Source organism: Dermacentor silvarum, chromosome 5 (genome assembly GCF_013339745.2).
Source record: "Dermacentor silvarum isolate Dsil-2018 chromosome 5, BIME_Dsil_1.4, whole genome shotgun sequence".
NCBI lineage: Eukaryota > Metazoa > Arthropoda > Arachnida > Ixodida > Ixodidae > Dermacentor > Dermacentor silvarum.
The window spans coordinates 40,405,321-40,428,235 of NC_051158.1; the positions used below are offsets into that span (position 1 = coordinate 40,405,321).

The following is a 22,915-nucleotide window of genomic DNA, read 5'->3' on the forward strand; positions in this document are numbered from 1 at the left end:
CGCCCGTGTACTTAAACGTAGGTGCACGTTAAAGAACCCTAGGTTGCAAAAATTAATCCGGAGTCCTCCACTACGGCGTGCCTCATATTCAGATGGTGGTTATGACACGTAAAACCACATAATTTTTTACTATGTCGTTGTTGTAGAACAGAGCGCGCGTTCAATTCGGGCGTACAATACATTTTACTTTGAATTCACTTGTTGCTCCTTAAATTCAGGGGGTGCCGCGTGTGCGTTAAAACCGAGCAAATGCGGCATGCGCTCGGCCGGCGCCTTCTCTTCGGGATCGGCGCGGAAGCGGCGCTTGCGTGAGCGGCGTCCGTGCTCCTCGAGCATCGGTTGCATCTGGGTTAAATGTTTTATTTGACGTCGTCGTGCGAGCTGAGTCGGCATTGCCGGTGCTGCTCGCCCAGCTGGACGCCCAAGAAATGAGGTAATGGTGCATGAAAGTTGGGCGGTTTGGAGCGCGATCTTTTTTTTCGTCTTTTCTCGTTCGTACGTGTGCGCTTCGACATTCCATAACCGCTATATGTTACCACGAGACGCAATAGAACAAACTGTGCGCCAGCCACTCGAATATGGAACACCGCTTTAGGGGTCGCCGCTGGAAGAACGGAGATCCCTCGTGACGTCAGCGGCTGTAATGACACCTGTGTGTGGGCCTCCGAAATCTCCGGTGTGTAGCAACGTGTATCCACTTGAACGAATTCTCTGGACTGCACCAGTTTCTAGATATTAATTTTCAAGGTGTCCAACGAAATGCACTGGCGTTCCAGTTACTTCTTTTAGGAAACCCTGTGTTGGGCATTGAAGCACCAAAGTAACTGGAACACCAAATCATCTCGTCGGACATTTTGAAAGTTAATTTCTCGAAAATGATGCAGCCCAGGGAATTCGTTCCAAGTGGATACGTCTTGCGATCTCACTGGCTATAAATCCTAGATTTAAATATGTGCCATGCAATAATTAAATGAAAATATGTTAATTATTTAATGAAGCATTTTGATTTCTCGTATAGAACTAATGGCCGCCTTATCGAGTAAATTAAATCAAGGGTTAGAATTGTGCTATCTGGCACAGGCAATTCCTTAAATGTTTGGACCTTCTAAAAAAAAAAAAAAAAAACACCTGGTATATGCCGATTTAAGAGTGAAAGTCAACAACACCATTCACTTCACGCGAATTCCAGTGAAGGGGCCAACGGGTTCTAAACTAATTTACACCCTTAAGGCTGCATAAGGGTGCAAACCTGCCTACAACTCAAAACTTTTACGGGTGTGAGTTATCACCCCTTTTACACAACTTTTAGAGTGTAAGGTTACACACCTTACGCTTACACCTATTTAACAGGTGTAAAGTATCAGTTATAGACGTATTTACACCTTTACGCCTCCTCAAGGGTGTAAATTAGTTTACAATGTAGGCAGGCCAGGTGCCGCCGTGCCAGGCGATGACGGAAGTTCCGTAGCAAACGAAGTTTGCGCGCGACCTCGACAAAAAACGTTTCCGCTGTTTAAAAAAACATTGTCGCAGTTTCACCCGAAAGGCGAAGCATCAATTGCGATAGCAAATCAGTAGAGAGCTATACGGAGTAAGGATAGTAGTTTTATCAGCTGTATAATCTTGGACATGCAGCAGCAGCAGCAGCAACGCGCAGAACTGTTGTCGATACCGTCGGCGTTTTGCTTACGTTCGCACCGAACGCGCGCGGCGTTGGTGACTGTTGCCGGTGCCTCTGGGGGCGGCTCGAAGGTTTTCGACGAGATCAGAACGGGACACTCGTCGAGCAGCGTCGGTAGTCTTTACTACCTTCTCGCCTCGCAACGTTTTTATATAACTACGCATTCGGTTCCGCAGCTAAACGTCGCCTCCCCTACCGTCCCCCCACGGCCTTTCGCGCGACGGAAGAAGTCGCGTTTGCTCTCCGCCGTGCGTTCGCTCCCCGTGAAAGCGCGCGTCCCTCGCGCGCTTTCATCGCCATTGGACTCTATACGGAACCTCACGGCGACGCCGACGGCAGAAATGCGCTTTGGAGTGTTGATATAATTGCTATCGCAATAAAAAAGGAAGTGTATTTGCTAGGTGGTCCTTAATAAGGCATGACCGTAAAGTGGAGCTTGTCGTCACGAGCTTTAAATAATTGGGTTTGCCAGCGCCTTACAATGACGTCACCATTGACTTCTAATTTGTCTACTAGGTAAAAGCACATAATCATACTTTCGCTATGTAGGGCAGGGAATGCTACTCCTTGCGTCCATCGGCGCGCTTCCCCGTAGTTACGGGGCCGACCATGTTACGTACAAAGTCACTAAAGTAATTATTTGTGGAGCTCCTAGCATAATACACAAGAGAGAGGACTCTGAAAAACTAGGTTTTTATGGTTTTCGAGCGATTTCAGCGACAATAGAGTGCTCTATGTAGTCTGGCCTTCAGTGTGTTTTAGTATTCCTCCGTAACTTCGATCAAGCGTTTTCTATGTATCTCCAAACCGCGCACAGTGCCGGCACCCCTGACGAAGCACATCTTCGGTGACATGTTCCTGTTCATCTACGTCTGCATACTCGTGGCAACAAAAGCTACATGCTACAATAGAGCATCCAAAATCGTTGCATACTGTCCCGCTTTCTCGACGAAAATGTGAAATGAGGGAAGGAGCAAACGGTTAACAAAAGTACGTATGGTACTTCGGCCCAATTGAGAACTGGGAAAAGAAGGGGGGGGGGGGGGGGGGGCGAAGTGCCTGGAAGCAAGCTACCTTGAACTTCTCCGTCTCATTCTGTCAGTGTTTAGACGTACACAACAGAGGTTCTGTACCTGTGAGGTCAGTGACCCCAAGGGTATATTCACTAGTGACAGGCTTGAAGTCGTTGCCTATATCATTGCCTATATCGTTGCCAGGCGCTGCTGTTCATTTTGATAAAGTCAAGGACTTTGCTGTACAGTAGAACCTTGCTATAGTGACTCCATATATAGTAAGCTAACGTCGGTCCCGATTACTCTCAAATAGGCATCCATGCACTTTTTTGTCTGATATAGGGAATATGGCTGTAGGGAAGAAACGGGTATATTGAACGAAAAGCACATTTCTTTACTGTATCTGGATAGACGTGAACCGTTGTGTGGTGATAGTGCCTACACTTTAAGAATAATTATGATACACTGTTTCCGTGGCTCTATACAATTCAGACAAGACCAGGATAAAACATTGCTGAAAGAACCTCGATTAGACATTTAATGGTCAAAGATGAGTAATCTGCATTTTCAATAAAGAACAAAATTGTACTCTTTTGACCGAAAATCAACAAAATGTGCTGAACGAATTTTGTCGTACTTTGTTACAGAAAGTCAAAACGGAAAACTGCCGTTATAGCGAAGACCTGATATATTGAAGATTTTTCCCTATCCCGACGAGTTTACCATAACGAGATTTTACTGTATATGCTTCTTGGTATTCTGCCACATACCTAATTTCCGCTTCCTTCAGGACAATTGTCCTGAAGACGCTATTCGCAGTAATGACAATTGTCCTGTCTTCCAGCAGGACAATTGCTTTGAGCAAACATTTTATTTATTGAGTATCACTACACTATGTGATGATTGGGGTCGTGAACGGGAGGGTTGTAAACCTAGGGGGCGCCGCTTAGTTTCATGTGCGCCGCGTAGTCTCGATAGCTGCATTTACTCTTCAGTGCGTCTTATCCATGGCGCCTCCTCGCAAGGTACGAACCGCTACTGAATACGCGAATCGTAGAACTACGCGCGCGGCCGCATTCAGCCAACGTCGGGCTCAGCAGACCGCTATGCAGAGAACAGCACAAGCCGCAGCTCGCCGTCGATTCCGGGCGGACAGTTCAGTTTGTTCTCGTGAAAACGACGCAGAGATACTTCGCCGCGAAGACCCTCACGTGCTTACTGCCGAAAGTGGAGCTCCTATGGAGCCTCTCTTCCAGCGCGGCATACGCAGCTCTAGTGCGCTGCGTATGCCGCGCTGGCCTGTGACAATTTTAGATTCCCCTTCATTTCCTACAACGACAAAATTCAGACTTCTTCCGTACACTTGGAACTACTCCGTGCTCAGACACCAGCTACATGGAAACTCAACGTCGCACTTTCGTGTAATTACGCGTAAGAGGCGTTCTCATCGGCTATATTTCCTATGAGCTTTTCAATATATGCTAGTGGTACGTACCCTTTCATATAACACGAATATCGTATTGTCACGTGTATGTGACGGTGCGCAACCCGGTAGTTAATATGACGAGCAAGATCGAACGGCGAACATTTTATTGAGCGAACTTGTGCCCTCAACGAAAGTAAAGCGCAGCGCCAACTTGACGGCGGTGACAGCATGCAGGCACGGTCATTGTATCTTCTAGATGCGCTTGCAGCGACGAGGGGAATCCTGGAACAAACAGTTACGACGGGCTTCGTCCTTCTGAAAAGAGCTATACGCCATGCTCTTTTCAGAAGGACGAAGCCGCAGGCGACAAGCCGCACGGGTCGTATTTGATACAGTGTTGCCACCACGCGTGTCTCTCTGAAAACGAAGCGGAACTCGGAACGAAACGAGACTCGACACGGGAACAAAGGCGAAGCGTCGCGCCAGTCACGGTTACTTTACCTCCGCGTTCGTAATAAGCGCGACAGGCTAAATCCTGGCACAGCCCCCCGCGCTACGTGTAGATGTAAAGCCCGCATATGCCTGCATTGTCCTTCACGCCGACGTTACGGCCAAATGCGACCGGCGCCGTTCTCTTCGGTTTAGTATCGTCGAGCGCAGCGGGTCGGGGTACGTGGGAGCGAAAGCAGCCCGATCGGCCATCTATCTTCGCCCAGGCGCGACAGCTAGCATCGCTTTTTAAGTTGTGCACTGACCGTATAACAAACTCTCCCGCCCTCTTGCCGGCGAAATTCCGGTCGGCTCGACGCGAAAGAGTTGCGCCTTATCCTAGAGCACCCACTGCTAACGGAGCTGCGTTGCGTCGGTTTCAAGTTACCGGTGGCTCTATAGCCTCACTGTGTAACATCTCATTTGTCCTTTACAGCTATCGCTGTTACAAGACATTCACTCAATTTCCGTAACATCCGCCGCTGCTCTATTTTCCTACTACATCCCTGCGTAACAACACAGCCTTCGTGATAACGTCCATGCGTTATGCCTACGCTTATGTACGAGATCAGAAATTATCGCATTTAGTTAATTTTGTTGGTTTTTTGTCATAATTAGCCGTAGTCCAACAAGAAGCAGCTCAGGCTTGAGGTTAAGTTTTGACAGGGGCACTGTATTTGGCCCATGCGCTAACTTCGGTAGTGACACAATCTTCATAAAGCTATATATGAACAAAACAACTTCAGCGATATATATTCCTATAACATAATAGAATCTTTCTAATGAATTCTGGTTCAGTGCCAAATCGCAAGGTGTCGCTGCGAGCGCTCGTGCTGTCGCCTAGGTCTCTGTATCTGGTTACTTGCGTAAGGTTGGCCACCTTATATGCTGCATCAGACGGACGCTGGTTTTCGATCGCCATTGTGAGGGATATACACAGGCAGGCTCTAGTAGCTGATGGACTGCCCCACCGCGTGCTTTTATGTTTTATTCGGCTTCTCCAACCTTATTTCAGTGAAATTCGACCTCCCGACCTATACGGCTGCTTACAGCTATGGAGGCAATGCATCTATGCATGCATGCTATTCACCGCGGCATTCAATGCGGCATTCAGTGCACTTACTTCACCGATAAGAGGCCACTACACAAAATTTTCGAGCTTGCGTGTGCGTTAGATGTTAAACTTTACGCGTCCCACAGCAAGATAGCAAAATTTGAGGGCATTTGGTGCGGCAGAAAACTTGTATTCGAATTTTTCTATATCGCAGTTGAACTGTACAGCAGTCTGGCAACACTGAGTGGACCTGAACTGTGTTTCCTGACGTAGCACAGTTCAGGTCACAATGACGGTCGCTGTCAGTGGGAGAAGATAGAGGCAGCGATGTTCAATTCAAATTTCAAGTTATAATGTACGCTGAGAGCCCTTTTGTGTGTGCATGCATAACTGTATTGCCTCGTCTGCTCACAGTTGCAATAGTAAACCGAGAATAGGTGGAAGACGGTGTCAAGGTGCCTTTAAAGTCGGCCGCACGGGTCCGTGCCAAGCGGTCGCCTGCATTTACGCTAATTATAACAATAAAATGCAGCAGATATGATTCACCAGCCGCTCAGTACATTTCAAAAAATGTCTACGTAAGCGGACTCATGCCTATAGTTATCCGATTTCGCACTCATGAGTAATAACACCGTTGCGATGAGTTGTGCCACTCGCCTAAAGTCGTGTAGGCGACCTTACACACCCCACACACAAGCACACACACACACACATACCTACACACACACACACACACACACACACACACACACACACACACACACACACACACACACACATATATATATATATATATATATATATATATATATAGATATATATATATATAATATATTATATATATATATATATATATATATATGTTACTCTTCAAGAAAACAACTTTGAAAGAGTATGGGCATCGAGACTGACAATTTATTTCTGTTCCAGCAAGCAGCATGTGCATTTCGTTGAACCCTCCATGTCCCTCAGAAAAAGACTCATGACCCATTTCGGGGTGATGACCCGCAGTTCGAGAAACACTGGCTCAAAGGGAGCCACGTTCCCCGAAGTTGGTCACAGTTTACCGGGCGCGAGTACAGCGACGTCAACCTCGGTCGACGCGTGTGACCGCTGCTCGTAGAGTTGCACGTGAGAGCGGTGGGAAGCGGGAGCACCAGACGGCGAAAGTTGTCCGTGCTTTAACAGCGAGAGATGTAGCGAGCGTACGCACTGGACACATGGCACGCCCTGGTGGCCGCCGCTCGTACTTATCTGTTACTCAGCCATAGACACACAAATGAAAGTCCGTGAAAGTTGGCGGAAGTCGCAAATATATACACAAGTAGCACTAGATACTGTAGGACCCCGTATCCTGTAATGTCCCCATATTCAAGCTCGGTTAGGTGAGATTTATTCTGCCACCATTTCCTTTGGGCATCGATAATCGCCAAAGACGCGTTGACTGTAGATTATAGGTTATGCTACAGTGGCTTTCTTCGAGCAGGAAAACGTGGAGGAAATGCATGTGTATTATTCGTGTATAGGCGATGAGAATAATGGTATGGCTACTGTAATTCACGCGTGAAACAAAACAAAGAGCAATACATCTATCGTGTGAAACGGGGAGCAATATAGAGCTTGTGCAAATCGGCGATCAATACTTCCCCACTGAAAAAAAAAAGCATATGCCCCACAACTCCCATGTGCAATAATCCCATATGACATCTGCGAACATACGGGTCACCGTTTACGTTCCCGCGTGCTTCCTATGGGATTATTGGATAGATAAGTCATGGGGCAAATGGGTTTGCTTCTTCTTATACGGATTGCAAATGCAAAACGGGCAGCAATGACATGGCTTATGCATTGCCCCCGCATAAAAGCAACCCATCTTTAAGCTCGCCTCTGCACGACGCTGCGCGCCAGGCTTAAAGAGACAGGTGTGATAACGTTTTGGCAGGTTGATTTTGGTCTCTTCCTCTCCTGCTTCGTTTGATTGCTTGTTTTTGTTGCTTTTTTGTTTGTTTTCGGTCGACTGGCACCCCAGGCCAGTCTTGTCCATAGGCTGATTCCCTATAGTCTCCTGCGGTCCGAGCAAGAAGGCACGCACTGCCCTTCCAGTGGACCAATTCGCGCACACCACCCTGCAACGTCCGGCGGCGGCCAGCCCAGTCGAGGCTAATCGAACGCGGGCAAACCCCTGATTGGGATCGACGCGGTGCCGCGGACGCACCCATGAAAAGCGAGGCGAACACAGTCCGGCCGAGGACGAGCGAACTTAGCGGCCGCCGCGTGCCAGCGCTTGGAAGGCTGCCGCGGCGCTAACAGCAGCAGCTGCGCACGAACGACCTATACCGACGAGCGCCTCGGTGGCAACCAAGGACGCGTCCTAATCGCAACGAGAATGGGTCCGTTTCGACGCGCTTATAGACCACACAAACGGGACTTGCCCTCCCCCTGTGCTATACGCGTTCGTGTCGCAGACGGTTCTGCTCCGGAAATATCTCCGTTGCGAAGATCTACGGGTACCCAGCGCCTCGACTAAATGTTACGCGTATGAAACTGTTTACCAGATGTATTTACAAATATAGAACGTTCGTGGAGACACGGAAGAAATGCCAGCCAACACCACGTAAATAGCAGAAGGCCCGTTCACTGCTATCCATGACGTCATGCTATCTGGCCCGACTGCCATAGAATCTAATGGGGATGTTCCTGAGTAAGCAGCGGTGATTTCGACGTCACCGCTTTCGTCGCGCCAGGCTTGGCAAGGAAAATTTAGGGCCTGGCAGCGTGACGTCATGGATAGGAGTTAACAGACCTTGTGCTCTCTAGGTGGTGTTTGCCCAGCCAGGCCATGTCGACTTTTCGTCGTCTTCTGGACCGTCGTCGTTATCTTCTTCGCCTCACCGTTACAGTATGTTTTCGTTTTCTCGAAACTTTCGTTCCTGAAGACGAACTTTCGCTGTTTGCTGACGAAGTCCATGATGAAAAGGGTAGAGACGTTTCGGAGCCCGTGTGCTGATTATTTGGGCAGACTCCGCACGCTGATAAGCACTAGGTCACACGTTCGACTCCCTGGAGCGGCGGCCGCATTTCGATGAGGGGCGGAGCAAGAAATTTAAAAAATAAAACGGCCGTGTGCTTAGATTTAGGTGCACGTGAAAGAAACCCGAAGTTGGCTCGAACTTAAACTGCAATCGTTCCCTCCTTGTCCTCCCACATTTGTGACGACGTTTCTTCGTGACGTTAAAGCGCCATGAATCAATTAATGAAGGAACACCAGCATACAGGTTCCCGAAACGTCCCTACTTTTTTTCACCTATGAATTCTTGTGCAACCGCGAAGCTTCCTCCTGCATGTGCTTCTGACCAGACTAATATTTCCTCGAACACTTGACAGTCTTGACTACTTTCCGAAAACGAACAGTACCAGACGCGTAGCCAAAGGCAATGTGCTAACACCTTTTACTGCAACATCACGTGAAGTGCTCGAAATTAGGTTTGTATTGCCGGTCTTTGCCGGCGCAATCGAATCCTTGCCGGCGGTTACCACTGGGATTCGAACCCGTGTCACTGCAGTAATTTCCATCTCAGTGTCGGGCGCCACTACGCACCGCATATTTTATCGCACATTTCCTTTAATTTTATGGTATTTGTTACAATGAATAAAATGATGTACGTACAGGGACTATTTGCCGTATTGTGAGCACCAGATGATCATAACCAATCACAGGACAACGAGCAGCGCACACAAAGCCAAATTAACGTCGTACAATCGCACTGACAGCGATGAGTAAGTACTGCAAGTTTTGCGCCTTCGAGAGCGGTGGCTTCTGTGTGTATATTTCAGAGACCACTACAACCGATACTGTAGCAGACGAGGATGACATTATGCGCATCGCATAATAAATTGCCCTTGATACGATGGCGGTGTTTTGGCGTGAGTTTCTCGTGAGTTTCTCGTGAGTTTCTCCGTAGTCGTACTCGTGAAAACAGCGTCGGCGCCACGGAGGAAGCATACATGACAATAACGATGATAAGCGTCAAGCATGGCGCATATCCGGAATACAGTATGCAGAGTATGCACCACGTAGAGTATGCACAAGGTTGGTGGACGGAAAACAACGCAGACAATCTCGACGACGTCACTGCGAACAACGACGTTGCAACGATAACGCCACGTATAGTGTACACAGTAGCTGGCATGCACGATTCACAGCCGCCGAGAATCCAGCCCAACAGATGTAAAAGGAAAGAAATTGCTCAGATCTCCTAGGTGGCACACTGCGTCATTTCGTTTGCGAGACGAGTTGTAATGGAAGCTTTGGCTCAGAGTTGATTAATCCCCAGGTAGGACCTTCAAAACTACTCTTGGAGGCTGATGTGAAACAAGCATTTAACACTGCAACGTCCTCATCCGCGGTGGACTAAACATTGATTTGTACAATGTGAAATATGGTGGGAGGAAACTTAAGATTTGAAGCTCATCTCAAATGCCACGCGGCTGTGTCGTCCAGTTCCGACAGTTGTCCTGCTGATTAATGGAAACAGAAAATACGACTGTTTTACACATAGTTTTTGAAGCTTACTGCAATGACCACAACATGCAACCTCACCATAATGACACACAAAGGAAACAAAAATAAAGATGCTGCAGGCAACACTTTTTGATTCAAGTATAAATAGCAATACGTTGAACCACCTCTAAGAAAAAAATTAGCATAAGCTTTTGGACAAGTGGTTCCACAACGCTGTATAGTCCAACTAAAATAGATCCAGACGTATATCTGCTACAGTGCACAACGATTATCCTCTCGTACGAATCACCCCCATGTCATTCAGCCTTACACACCAAGGGTTAAAACATACAAATTTTCATGTCTCATTCGAACCATTGTCGAATGGAACAGACTCAGCGCCAATGTGTTCACAGGGTGCCACTCCGTTGAAATGTTTCAGCAGAGGCTGGAAATGCTTTTTGTGTCAATGTGTTTGAAATGTTGTTTTCTCCCACTCTGTAACATTCCGTAAGGGCTTAACAGCGTTGGAAAGAAATAAATAATAAATAAATAAATAAATCTAGCCTACTTCGACATGCGAAGTCGAAGAGTGATTAAGTCTGCATATGTACGTATTTCCAATTCCACAACATGCACTACTACGTCATAGAGAGGAAGTTGCATGCACATCAAACAAGATACAACCAACACTTACATATCTCCTCATCACTTGTCTTTCTGTAACATAACAGAATGTATAGTTATCATTGATGTACTACATATCATTTACATATTTCTTTTCCAAATTGTCACTTTTAATTAATACATTTTTGTACTATACCGCACCCCTCCGCACAGCCAACCACCCTAAAACCGCCAGCATCTCGTACAATTCCCTGTAGTGTGCGCGCGCCGCTATTTGAGGATAATGCAGGCAAGCAAGGATAATGTGGTGGTTTTCATTGTGGCAGAACGCTACTGTCGCAGTAAATGAATTGGAAGCCGAAGGAATCGTTGAAATCCGCTACCTTTTTTTGCTGGCCGTGACAGTGAGCAATGACATTGATTGATTGATTGATTGATTGATTGATTGATTGATTGATTGATTGATTACTTGCTTTATTGTCTACGTTTGACGTGCGTGCGAAGGAAATGTGGGTTAATGTTAGTTAATTTACCTTACGTCGTGCAGCTGGGATGTCATTGTGACGTCACGGGTTTAGCGTGCTATGATCCATTCGGTGTAAATGTCTGCAAATGTTGCGGAATTTAGTCGTTGCTTTTATTAGAAAGTAACGACGGGTTTCCTTTATTGACAAATAGTTAACTAGCCCGTAGTATACATGGCGCAACCAGAATATATCGCGTCACGGATAGCTGGCGAGAGCATTTCAAGAAGGCTTCGCCACCCACGTTTTGTTTTTGCGGTCTTTCCAGCTTGCTCTCGCTATAAGACGCTGTAAGCGTACTCTCGCGATAAGGCTAACCTATTTCCAATTTAAGATTTGTAATCACCATGTCAATGCATCAAGTCAACGCTTCTCGTTCGTTTCCTTTGAATGTCACCTACAGCCAAAAACTAGCCACCTACCCCACCAAGAGCAAAAATGAGCAGTTATAAATGTACGGTGCAGCAACCTACAAGGGCAACTCACTTTCAAAATAGCTCGAACCCGAAGCAAAGGCTGCTTTCTTCGGTACGTTAGAGTGTCATTAGACTACCCAACCGGACTAAAATTACACCGCCTACCGAACCAGTTTCCCACGCCACGTTTCTCTGAGCCTCGACAGCAACACTGCGTTGACCTTAAAGGTCGCTTATTTTAGGTCTGAAAAAAAAAAACACGAAAGGATGAGTATACGGCGATGAGAAGGCCTGTTTGTCGCCTCTATCTGAAGCAGCCACGAGAACGGTGCCTGCGCCTCGACCATGTCCTTCCTCAAGGGTGTCCCGTCAGGGTTACCACTCCCAAACGAGCAAATGAAGCTCCGACGACCTGTCTTACACCGCAATGTCCCAGTTCACGCAAAAAGCACGCGATACACGCGATGACGCACAGGCGTACAAAATAAAAGACAGAGAGAAAACGAGGTCAACCGCACGTCACGACACTGTTTCACAAGAACTCCAGTTTCCGCAATGCCCGAACGGCACTGCATGCCACCGGTCGGAGGTGTGTCACGTGCGCACCTGGCGCTGATTAATTACCCCAGGCAACGGCAGTCACGATTAACATCGGGCCGCTCCCAGATGTGCTACAGATCGACAAGGTCGTGACGTGTCCCGTTCGGCGGATACGGCGAGGGTTAAACTAACAAGGGCCGCAAGGCCGTTGTGGACGGCACGGTCTAAGCTTGCGGCGGTCAGCCTGCGACGTACGCAACTGCCTGCCGCGCCTTCTCCTATTACGCCCTCCTCGTTTTCTAAGAACGAAACCGAGGAACTGACGTGAGGGCCAGGAGATAAGACAGCAGCAGTTCTGCAAATCCATCAATCTTTTGAGTTTGAGGAATGGTTTGAGGAATGCGGTTGGAAATGAAACCGAGGCACTTGCGTACGGGCCAGAATATAGCAGCATGCAGTCCACTTTGCCCCATGACTGGTCTTAGCACTGTACACCGATACAGAGGAATGGATTTTCACCGAGGATTGATGCCGGCCAGCGATGTAACTTCGACAACTTTGTAAAAATGTCACTTGTGCGAATTTCCTTGTCACAGAAACCGTTACTGCCGGGATAAAGGCCGTGAAGTGGGCTGTATCTTGTAGCGACCTATTTCATTTACCGCTCTTTTCACCCCTCGTCATCGGCTTGGACTTGCATCAGCGCGTCACCATTGTCGCTGAGATCGGCCATTCGTCGCGAAGCCTGATAAAGAAGAATGAAAAATGAAACAGAAGGTTACGAAATACGGGTTCCGGTGCCGTACTTTGTAGCAATCCATTTTAGTCTTTATTATTTTCGCCTTTTCTCACTGGCTCGGTCAGCCACCACGCCGCCGTTGTCGCTGATATCGGTACTTCGACGAGGCTGATGATGAGAAAAGAGTAGAAAATGCAGTGGATCGTCAGAAAAATGGCGGCTTCAGGGCCCGTATTTTGAAACGAACCATTCAAGGAGCGCAGCTCTTAGGCGCCCGTTCCTACGGCGAGCGTCGGCGTCGGCGTAACCGAGCGAACGAGCGCAGCGGAGGATGAAAGACGCGAGGAAAGCGGAGGAAGAGGGTGCAGCGGAACTATGAGGCGGGAAGCAGAGGAGGAGAGTATGGCGAAAGCGTGAGAAGAAAAACGTAGTGCGGCCACGATGGCTACGGGATGGCGCCAGAGTAGCGCGCGTCGTCTGGGAGGTCTGTCGACGGCGGCTGCTGTGAATCGCGCCCACACGTCATTCACGCGCTGGCTCTCGCGATCTTCAGATTAGCGAGGCAGACGCGCCCACACTTCGCTACGTTTGCAACGTACCGGACGAGACAGATTGTCCGCGTCAGCCAATGTATCGCGAAATGAAAACACGTATAGAGCTGAGCTCAAATTTCGCATTAGGGAGTATCGTAATCGTCGCTGAATAGTTTTTTTTTTTTTTTCAATCCCAGCAAGAGCAAGAACACCGTGCCGTCCACGAACCAATAACGAAGGGTGAAAAGAATGGAAAAATAAAATGGGTCGTTACAAAACACGGTCCCGGAGATACCACACCTGCGCTCTCTGGTGGCCTTCCCAAGAAGGACGGGCCGAGCACAAAGCTGCTAAGCGTTCAATGATATGACGAGATTCAGCGTAGCCACCATGACATGGCAGTTGGCCAAGCATATACTATGTTAAAGAGAGGAATAATCGGGTCCGCAACTAGGCGGCTCTGTAACCGTCCGGTGACGGGTTTCGACATGAAGTAAATTGAGATGGATGTGATGCAGATCCCGGAAAGGTGTAACGCTTACTTATTGGGGTTCGCGGGAGCGTGAAAGCTCGGCTCGCTTTAGTTTCGCAGCGATAATCGCCAGTATACTGCCAGAACAGTGATTCGCCATTTATAGGTGCCGTTTGCCAGACACTATAACGGCGATTACGAAACACTCGAAGGAGACATCCGGTTTCATCAAAAGTTCAATAGAAGGAAAAGAAACCTTCTATGTTGTCTCTCAACAAATTCCGCGAATTAGAAAATATACACATGGCAGTAAATATATATATATATATATATATATATGAGGGTACGCAGCCTCATTATTGGAACCATGAAAAATTGGCCGTTTCGCCGGAAGGGCGAAGCACTGGCAGTTATAGCAAGGTTTTTTGTTCCCCTTGAACTGTGTCAGTGTTCTAACTATATACGCGGATGCGGCATACGTGGGCGCGCCAAAATTTCTGGCTCCATTACATGCTTTAACACACCGTGTAAGGCCTGTAATGGCATCGCAACATTGCCACTGCGCTTCCCGTAAGGAGCGGCGCCAGTAAAATTTCACAACTTTGAAATTGTGAGCACTAATATCGTTTCGCATTTTCAATAGTTTGAGAAGATTTAAGATAAAAGGCTGTGCTTCGAATCAAATTGTCTAAGACACTTGTTTGCGCGCTGTAATTCTCAAACATTTTCAGGAATAATTCAGTCAAGAACTAATGACCGGGGCCCCAACTCACAAGAACTTCTTGCGCTAGAATTGTTCGTAAGAAAGAATTTCAGCCAATCCGGATGCACGACATATTATTATCTAAGGCGACCGGCCAATGGCAAAGAGCACTTACGACAGAAAAGCTTTGTGAATCAGGCCTCTGATTTGAACAACTTTGGCTGTTGAATAGTATAGCACCTACCTCGCACAGCGGCATAGACAAATATACAGCATACGCGTACATATACTTAAATATATACGGAACATCACGACGACGGCAAGAATTTGCCTAGAGTGTCCATAAAATTGCCACCGCAATAGTAATGCTACCGTTATGTTTCAGTTTAAGAATGCCCCGGGACATTTGATACAGTGCACTAATTTCTATACACTATAAGGAATTCGATCAAAAACAGACAGAATCTAAGTATTCTGTCGTAATAATTTCAGATACCCAGATCGACCGCTTTCATTTCGAACACGATCCTGTGTAATGTTAAAAAACACTTACATCGGGCTCTATGATGTTGTTTTAAGTGCCTGAAAACTATAAAGCATAAGCAAAGCACAAAGGTGGCATTTCTATGTTGACCTGTCACAGTGGATCAGTGGCTATTTCGGCCTCCTTCAGAGCACGTATACTCGCGGTTTCAATTCCTAACCACCTCGGCCACATTCCAAAAGAGAAGGTTTACAGGAACGCTCGTGAGCCAATCTTATTGTGCACGTTGAAAATCCTGATAGCTGATCCATATTATTCCGAAGCCCTTCTCTACGGCGTCTCTAATAGCCCGCGCGTCGACTTTTGGACTTCAACCCTCATCGGTGATTAGATTATTTAATAATGTTCAGTTAATTCCGCTAGTGCGAGGCACCGAGAAGGGTTATGGTCGTTCTTCATCAAATTCTTGCTTCACTCTCAATATTTGTGGTATACGCTCTCGCAGGTGCTTTTATCAATAACGTTTTTTCCGTCCGTCCGTCCGTCCGTCTTGAGACCGCGCATAAATGAACAAGGCAAGCAGCTGCGATTCGCAATAAATATCGTCTTGTTTTATTTGCTAACGACAGTTCATCGACCAGTGAGAAGCGACGAACAGCCTAATCACACTCCAGTTGATGGAAACAACGCTCTCCTAGTCTGTACAAGCTGCGTCGCGCCCTTGGGACATTTCGTACAGACTCGCGCCGTCGTCTGTCAGACCAACGTCTCGAGGCCCCGCGAAGTGGCCAGTCCTGGCTGAGGGTTGAACAGTCCGAACCTGCGTGGTGGTAAAGGAGAACGTCAGCACATCTGTGCTCTCCCTGTCCTATATACACCTCTAAGCAAAGAAAGGAGTTGATGTCGGCGCAGCCGTCGACACACATTCGTCGTGATTTTCTCTGGTCTCGGAACCACTGCCGCCACGATAACTCCCAAAATAACGTGGGATGTGATTCGTTAGAGTTGATAACTTTTGCCTGTACAGACCTGTATAGATTCTGTATTCTCATTATCGCATTAATTTGACTGTCTCTTCGTCTATTCTTCTTGGACACATTTTTTTTTTTCGGGACATCTATTGTTCATCTTTTTTCTCCGATGTTCTTTATTTTCTGTGAATTTGGCCTTTCTGTGCAGACGCTCCTAGGCATCTCTTGCTTAGGTAAAGTGGCTACGCTGCCATCAACGTGTGCTAAACTGGAACTCTCAATGCAGTCTTTCAAGATATGTTGTTTTTAGGATTTAGGATTTTTAGCATTTAGGATTTCTTCGCGTACGAAGTCCATTCTGCGTTGACTTGAAGACACCCACGAAGAAACAAATAACGCTAACCCGGAGACCTGGCATGGCCTATAGATGCGCGTATATTAGAAGAAGGTGCTTTCGTTGAACTACTTTCGACCAGGTGCTCACTCGCAGGCTGGACAACGAATTTGCGGTTCGTGTGTTGTAACTTAAGATGTTATGCTGTCGTAAGAGATTCGATTAGTATGGCGTTACTCTGAGACTATTTCCCGATGCATATCAATCTGCATTTAGGAGGGTATTCAATGAGTAAGTAGGTATGGCTGAAAACTCACTGGTGTACTGATGCCTTGTAGGCGGCAACACAGGTGCTCACAGTCTGCGCTTAGTGGTAGCCGTAGCCGTGGCCATAGCCATGACCGTAGCCGTGGCCGTAGCCGTGACCGACGGCGACAGCAACGGGGGCAGCGACGGCGACGGGAGCAGCGACGGCGACGCCGTAGCCATGACCGTATCCACCGTGACCGTAGCCGTGGCCGTAGCCGTGGCCGTATCCGTGGCCGTATCCGCGGGCAGAGAGGGTCACGCCGTGGTTGATGTGGCTGCCGTAGGCGGCGGTCTTGTAGTTGGAGACCTTCACAACAGCGGGGGCGACAGCGTAGTGGCCGTAGCCGTGGCCGTAGCCGTGACCGTAGCCGTGGCCAACACCATAGCCGAGTCCAAGACCGTAGCCGTGGCCGTAGCCGTGACCGTGGCCGTAGCCGTAGCCACCAAGGAAGCCAGCGTTAGCGGCGGCAACAAAGCCCAGAAGGGCGACGACGAACTGCAAAGAAAAGAAGGAACGAAGGCTTACCAAACTGGACAATAATCCACTGACTTCTTTTGGCAGTCCGTGATGCGTTGTCTGACGATAGCTCTGATAAGCGCAAGTAAACTTGATTTTCGACTAACAACAGTCCCCTTTCCTCCGAATTCCTAAAATGCCCGCTTCTTCCCAGGAACAACCTCGATGTAACACAAGTACATGAGCATTTGCTTCCACATGATTAGGCAGTGTATATCGTCTAAACTGCACAAGCCTAAATTGCATAAATGCTTATACTGCGGCGGACGTTAAGCCAGGCGTAATAATGGTAAACTATTGGCTGGCTAAAATACACCGAATTCCAGATCTTGCGCTTCGGCAACGTTCAACAACTCGCTCCTTGCGACTTCGTCCTCAACAGGTAACCAGAGAACTGCACTAGAAGCGCACACTTACAAGAGCGTTCATGATGAAACTGGGGTTTTGCTGTCTCGCTACGGAAACTGTGACTCTCTTTCGGCACGAGCACCTGCTTATATAGGGGACCTCCACAATTGCGCGCTGCAAAAAAAAATGTTTCCCCAGTGGTCCAAAAGACCAGAAAAGAGAGAGAACGAGCTCAAGACGACAAAATAATAGGCAAGGCGTGGTGGTGTGGACCGATGGCAGCATATCGGTCAGCCATCAGGGCTTTCAATCCCAATGACAGGCAGTGCTTGTTTCGGCTACGGTGCCTACAAGAGCCTGTTATCTTTTTGTTCTCCTTACATTGGCCGGCTAATTGGTCCACAACACCCTGCCTTTTGTGTCTCGTCGATGCCGATCGGGCGTCGAGCGCGGCCGGGAGCGAGGAATTTTTGGCCCCGCGCGAGATTTGCGTCCAGCTGTGTTGTGTTTGTGCGTGTTTGTGCGCGCGAACTGTCCAAGGAATGCACGTGGCAAAAGAATGCTCCGAGGCACTTTTCTACTGACAAACATACAGACAACGGCACAGGAACGTCAGGGCCCACGGGCAGGTAGGTGGGCAGGCCAAATAGCGCTGCGCCACCTTGGGCGTGCCCCCAATCTCCGCGGGCTATGACAAGGCGCCCGAGCGGGTTCCTTTCTGATCGCGCCCGCCTGACGCCATACTCGAGGTGATCGGGGGAAACAACGGAAGGCTACTTATTCATTTCTGACGCCCAGCCTCGGAGACGGCGGTCAGAACAAAAAAGCCTTAATAACTGTTTTAGCTGCATGCATCTCGAGAATCCAAATTCACGCAACGAGGCTCGCTGCGGCGTCGTGATCGCGGAGAAATACGGTTTAATGCGGGTGAACAATACAATCGTTCCCCTCCACCCTTACACTCTAATAACCCTGCATGTAGCCATGATTGTTTCAAATAGATACCTTTCAATCTTCACCATGTGCGTGCGCGCCGTGTTGGCGCAGTGGCAACGGCGTTATGCTGCTGGGCACGAGGTCGTGGGTTCGATTCCCTGTCTGATTTCGATTGATGAGGAATGGGAAAAGAAACAATGATACCTAAATTTCGATGCTCGTGAAACAATCTCAGGGAGGTCACAATTAATCTGGCGCCCCTCATAGCCTATGCGTCCCTTTGGGACGTTAAAGCAAGCCATTTGACTTGATAATGCACAGACATACTTGTGCATTGGTTCATGGACAGTAAGTTTTCTTAAGCTACTGACTTAATTCTTACACGAAGGAGGGTTTTCACATAAGTACAACATGCGCCACATGGCAATGTGTCCGAATCAAAAGAAAACCCGTTGTCAAGCCGCCGAACATCTGCTCACCCAGATGGGAGCGTGCAACGCCTGTATGTTTAAAGTCACTTAATACACAGTGTACTCCCACCTGTGTGACCAGAAGTACTGCTTTTCCAATTAACTCAGTGGCTTAATTGACTAACAACAGTGTCCATGTGGACACTGTGCGCCAGCGGTGGGCGCTGGGAACACCGAGCTGATGTATTTTTGTATCACATGAAAGCAAGTGTGTCTGTGATGCATTGTGACATGCATGCGGGCCCCTCAGTAATGATCCAGCGCTCACCGGTAATGCAAAAAGCGCAGGCCGCCATGTGGTCCGAGTATCGCGTTTCAATCGCTGAGCACTGTACGCGTTCTTGACGTGTTCAGTAATAAGGGAAGTGCCCCATGCTCCAAGCTCGTTTCTATGTAGCTTTCTTGTTGTATACTCTGCAGTAAAGTTAATTTATCGAACCATCTATCTGTACATTGAAACTGGTGCTAGCGGGAGAATTCTATATATTTATAGGCTAATGCAACTTGTGCTGTTGAAGAGGTCGTAGCTGGAAGTCCTTTGAGAACCGTGTCTGTAAACATAGGGTATACCATGTGCCCCGGCTAGCCAAGCCGTGTAAATAATTAAAAACAATATATTATAAAACCCAGTGCAAGATATGATGAGAAGACCCACGGTGCTAGGTCATCATAGGTCTGACACCGAGCGCCGTTGGTGTTGTAATGGCATCTCGCATTGTAATTTTTAAATATTGTACTGCAATAAACAATTCTATGGACACTCCTAGCCAAATTTTCCATCGTCGTCGCCGTGAGGTTTTGTATATATTTAGTTATATGTATGCTATATGCTGATGGTAATGATGCTATATGTCATGCCATGCTATATGACATGCCGTACAAGCGAGTTATATTTCCACACCATTATATCACTAAAGTTATACATGCCAGGCCTTACATTCTTGACAAAATTATTTCTCAGAATTTTGAGAAATTCAACAAATGTCATGAAACAAAACACCGACAGCGCATGCCTTTCAACAGAAATCTTCTCAGAACCTGAATATTAAAAGTGTGAAACAATAACAGAGTTCAAACCTGAAAATGATATAATTTTATTAGCGCGGCTGTGCACAACTTCCGGGATCGGTCCAGGAGAGAGGTTTGAAACATACCTGATACGGAAAAGTGGTGGCAAAGTCGCTAACAAAGACGTTGGCTTTAATTAATAAACATAAATAAAATTGTCCGATGGGAGGATTCAAACAGAGGACCGCTAGCACAACAGCTCGTTTTTACTTAGCTTATGTTTACTTCAATTCACACTGCCACTACTGCATACGAGTCTTACACTTCATGTAATATTCTAACATGGTGGTATCGCGTTGAATGCTTTGCCTTTATGGCGAAACTGTGATATTTTTTTCTGCTTTAAAGATCTTGGCTAAAGTTTGCTGGGACAGTATATATAACACTCTATGGCATCATCAGATTTCTACTTCGCACTGCTTTTTGTAGTTGTCATGTTGGCAATAGGCATTATGGCAATATTTCTTGCATGCTGTCTCTGAAAACCTTTGTTGTAGCTCCGATTATTCAACGGGTCTTGCCTATGTAATTAGCCAACTTTTAGAAAACGACAAAACGCCGTAAATGTGCTATGACACCCCGTTCGGCCCGTGCACCTTTTAACTTCCACGGCCCTGTTCCTTCTGGCCAGCAGTTTTCTTGCGTTCTGCGTCGCCCAAACATGTTAGACTGTATAGTTAGGGCCCCTCCCGAGCCGCTCACGCGCAACGTCAAACCTTGAAGCATTAGGGAGTTTTAGATGTTGGGCACCCAGAAGGCTTTGTGCACCCAAAGGGACCTTTAAGGACCCAAAGCGTTCGTCATGTTCTCGGACGACGGGAAGGCCTGGCGAGACAGACTTCGCACCTCGTTTCGGCCTCCGTTCGCGACCGAACCAAAGGGCGGCGCCCCGTGGTTAGTAGATCTGTTGAGAGACCGAAGGTCACGTGTTCTAGGCCACGGCCAACAGACGCGCTGGAAGCACGCGACGAAAGCGCTTTATAGTCCAACTGGAAAAACACTTACGCTCCCTAGCTCTCGTGTTCAACAACACCGAAGGATCGTATCACGTTTAAGTAAAGCTATATTACGTAAAGCTGTCGAAGCAATGTCTTTCTTCTTTTTCTAGATTTTGTTAAGGTATGAAGACCTTTTGAAACGCCAGTTTTCTACAAAGATTTATTTCTCACTTTCACAATTTTATGCAATCCCCGCACATCTACGTATAGCAACAAAAATCATGCCTCTAGTTTATGCCATTCAAAAGTTACAGGCTAATTTGTAGCATACACCGTACTTGGTGAAACCGAAACTGACAAATCTCAGTTTCACTATTTTGCTTACTTCTTTTTTAAACAATAATCTGTAAGGTTAGTACTATTTATTGCTCACATCAATAATATTTTGTAAATTAACTTCACATTTTCGCAATACGTTGCTAATATCTTGCTTAAAGCTCACATAATGGGCGCTTCGGTGACCTGACTTGACAAGATCCAAAAGAAACGTGCGCGTACCTTCTGCGCTGAGATTCAAAGTGGATGGAAGCATTTACTCGTCAGCATTCGAGATAAGAAAGAAATGCTTATCTCGAATCAAGGAATGTTAGGCACAAAGCTAGAGTGCGATAGATGTAGTAAAACCTAATTAGATCAAGCGAGCTAGGCGACGATTTGTCGCCGCCCAGTTTCAAAGAAAGGCCAATAAAAATTATAAGCATCACCATTGGCAAAGTGTACCAAAAATGTGCACGTGAGCCTGTCAATCCTCAAGTTTGGCCTTCTTGATGCCGTCTGCTACTAAAACAGCAAGAACGCAGCAACTGTAGATGCCTTGCGGCAAATTGGAAATGAACCTGGCCCATCCAATGTTAAAGCGTGCCATGCGAAGAACCACCGTGTTCTCAATATTGCCAGTCGTTTGATGGAGCAAAGCAAGTCAGGAAAATAATGACAGCTGATAAATGGTAAAAACACCACATGGACGAAGCTCAAGGACAGCGTTGCTATACCAGTATGGAGCATAATAGCTCTCCGGCGCTTTGCTTTCATATCTATATTTCAAATTATATTCTTTATTCTTGTTTATCTCTAAACGCAAAATTGTTCATATTGTGCTACGCCATCCTAGAGAGACTTCTACTCAACGAAGCTTTTATCTTGAAACTTCGCAGGCTGTTTTATTTCATACGAAGGCGTGCAATGAACTAGGATTATTGAATTCCCCTAATAATATTTTATATTATGCCCGTTTGTTTCAAAGTATGGGCTGATGAAAAGGCAATTTTTTGTGTGTTCTTAGTTTCTGGTAGATAATTCCCCGAACACGCATCGTGTATTCTTTATTCTAGCTTATTGCACAGTCCATACGTATTCCTGCATGAACTCCAAAAATTATGATATGTAAGTATTGCTTTCAAAGGTAGCAATACCGACGTGAGGGGAAAATTTGGCACTTTTGGAAAAGAATCATGGAAAAAAATTTAAAAATAGTTTGCTTAATTTTTAAATGCATCTATACCATTAAAACGGTCTTCACAACAAGGTAACAGCAGTACCATAATTTTACTCTTTAAAATGGACATTTTTCTCTGCAGATCTCCGCTCCTACCAAATTGGTGACGCACGAATTGTGTTTTAATAAACTATGTGTAGCTTGCGGCAGACGTGTTGCCTGTTTTTGCAAGGTTGCATTTTGCATTGTTGAATTTGCTTCTAGCGTTTGCATTTGATATACCGACGTAAGTTAAGAGCATCTATATGTAGTGCATAAGTGTCTGTA

At 46.9% G+C, this 22,915-nt stretch overlaps 1 protein-coding gene across 1 annotated transcript; it reads right to left on the reverse strand.

The window, feature by feature from the left end:
• Nucleotides 1-15,790: 15,790 nt before the first annotated feature.
• Nucleotides 15,791-17,865, reverse strand: LOC119452375 (keratin-associated protein 6-2-like). The gene is made up of 3 exons (XM_037714573.2): nt 17,751-17,865; nt 16,825-17,312; nt 15,791-16,022 (listed from the first exon to the last, which is right to left on the reverse strand). Exons 1-2 carry the CDS (start codon nt 17,760-17,762, stop codon nt 16,875-16,877), a joined length of 450 nt encoding a protein of 149 aa, XP_037570501.1. The 5' UTR covers nt 17,763-17,865; the 3' UTR covers nt 15,791-16,022; nt 16,825-16,874.
• Between the last annotated feature and the right edge of the window lie 5,050 nt (nt 17,866-22,915).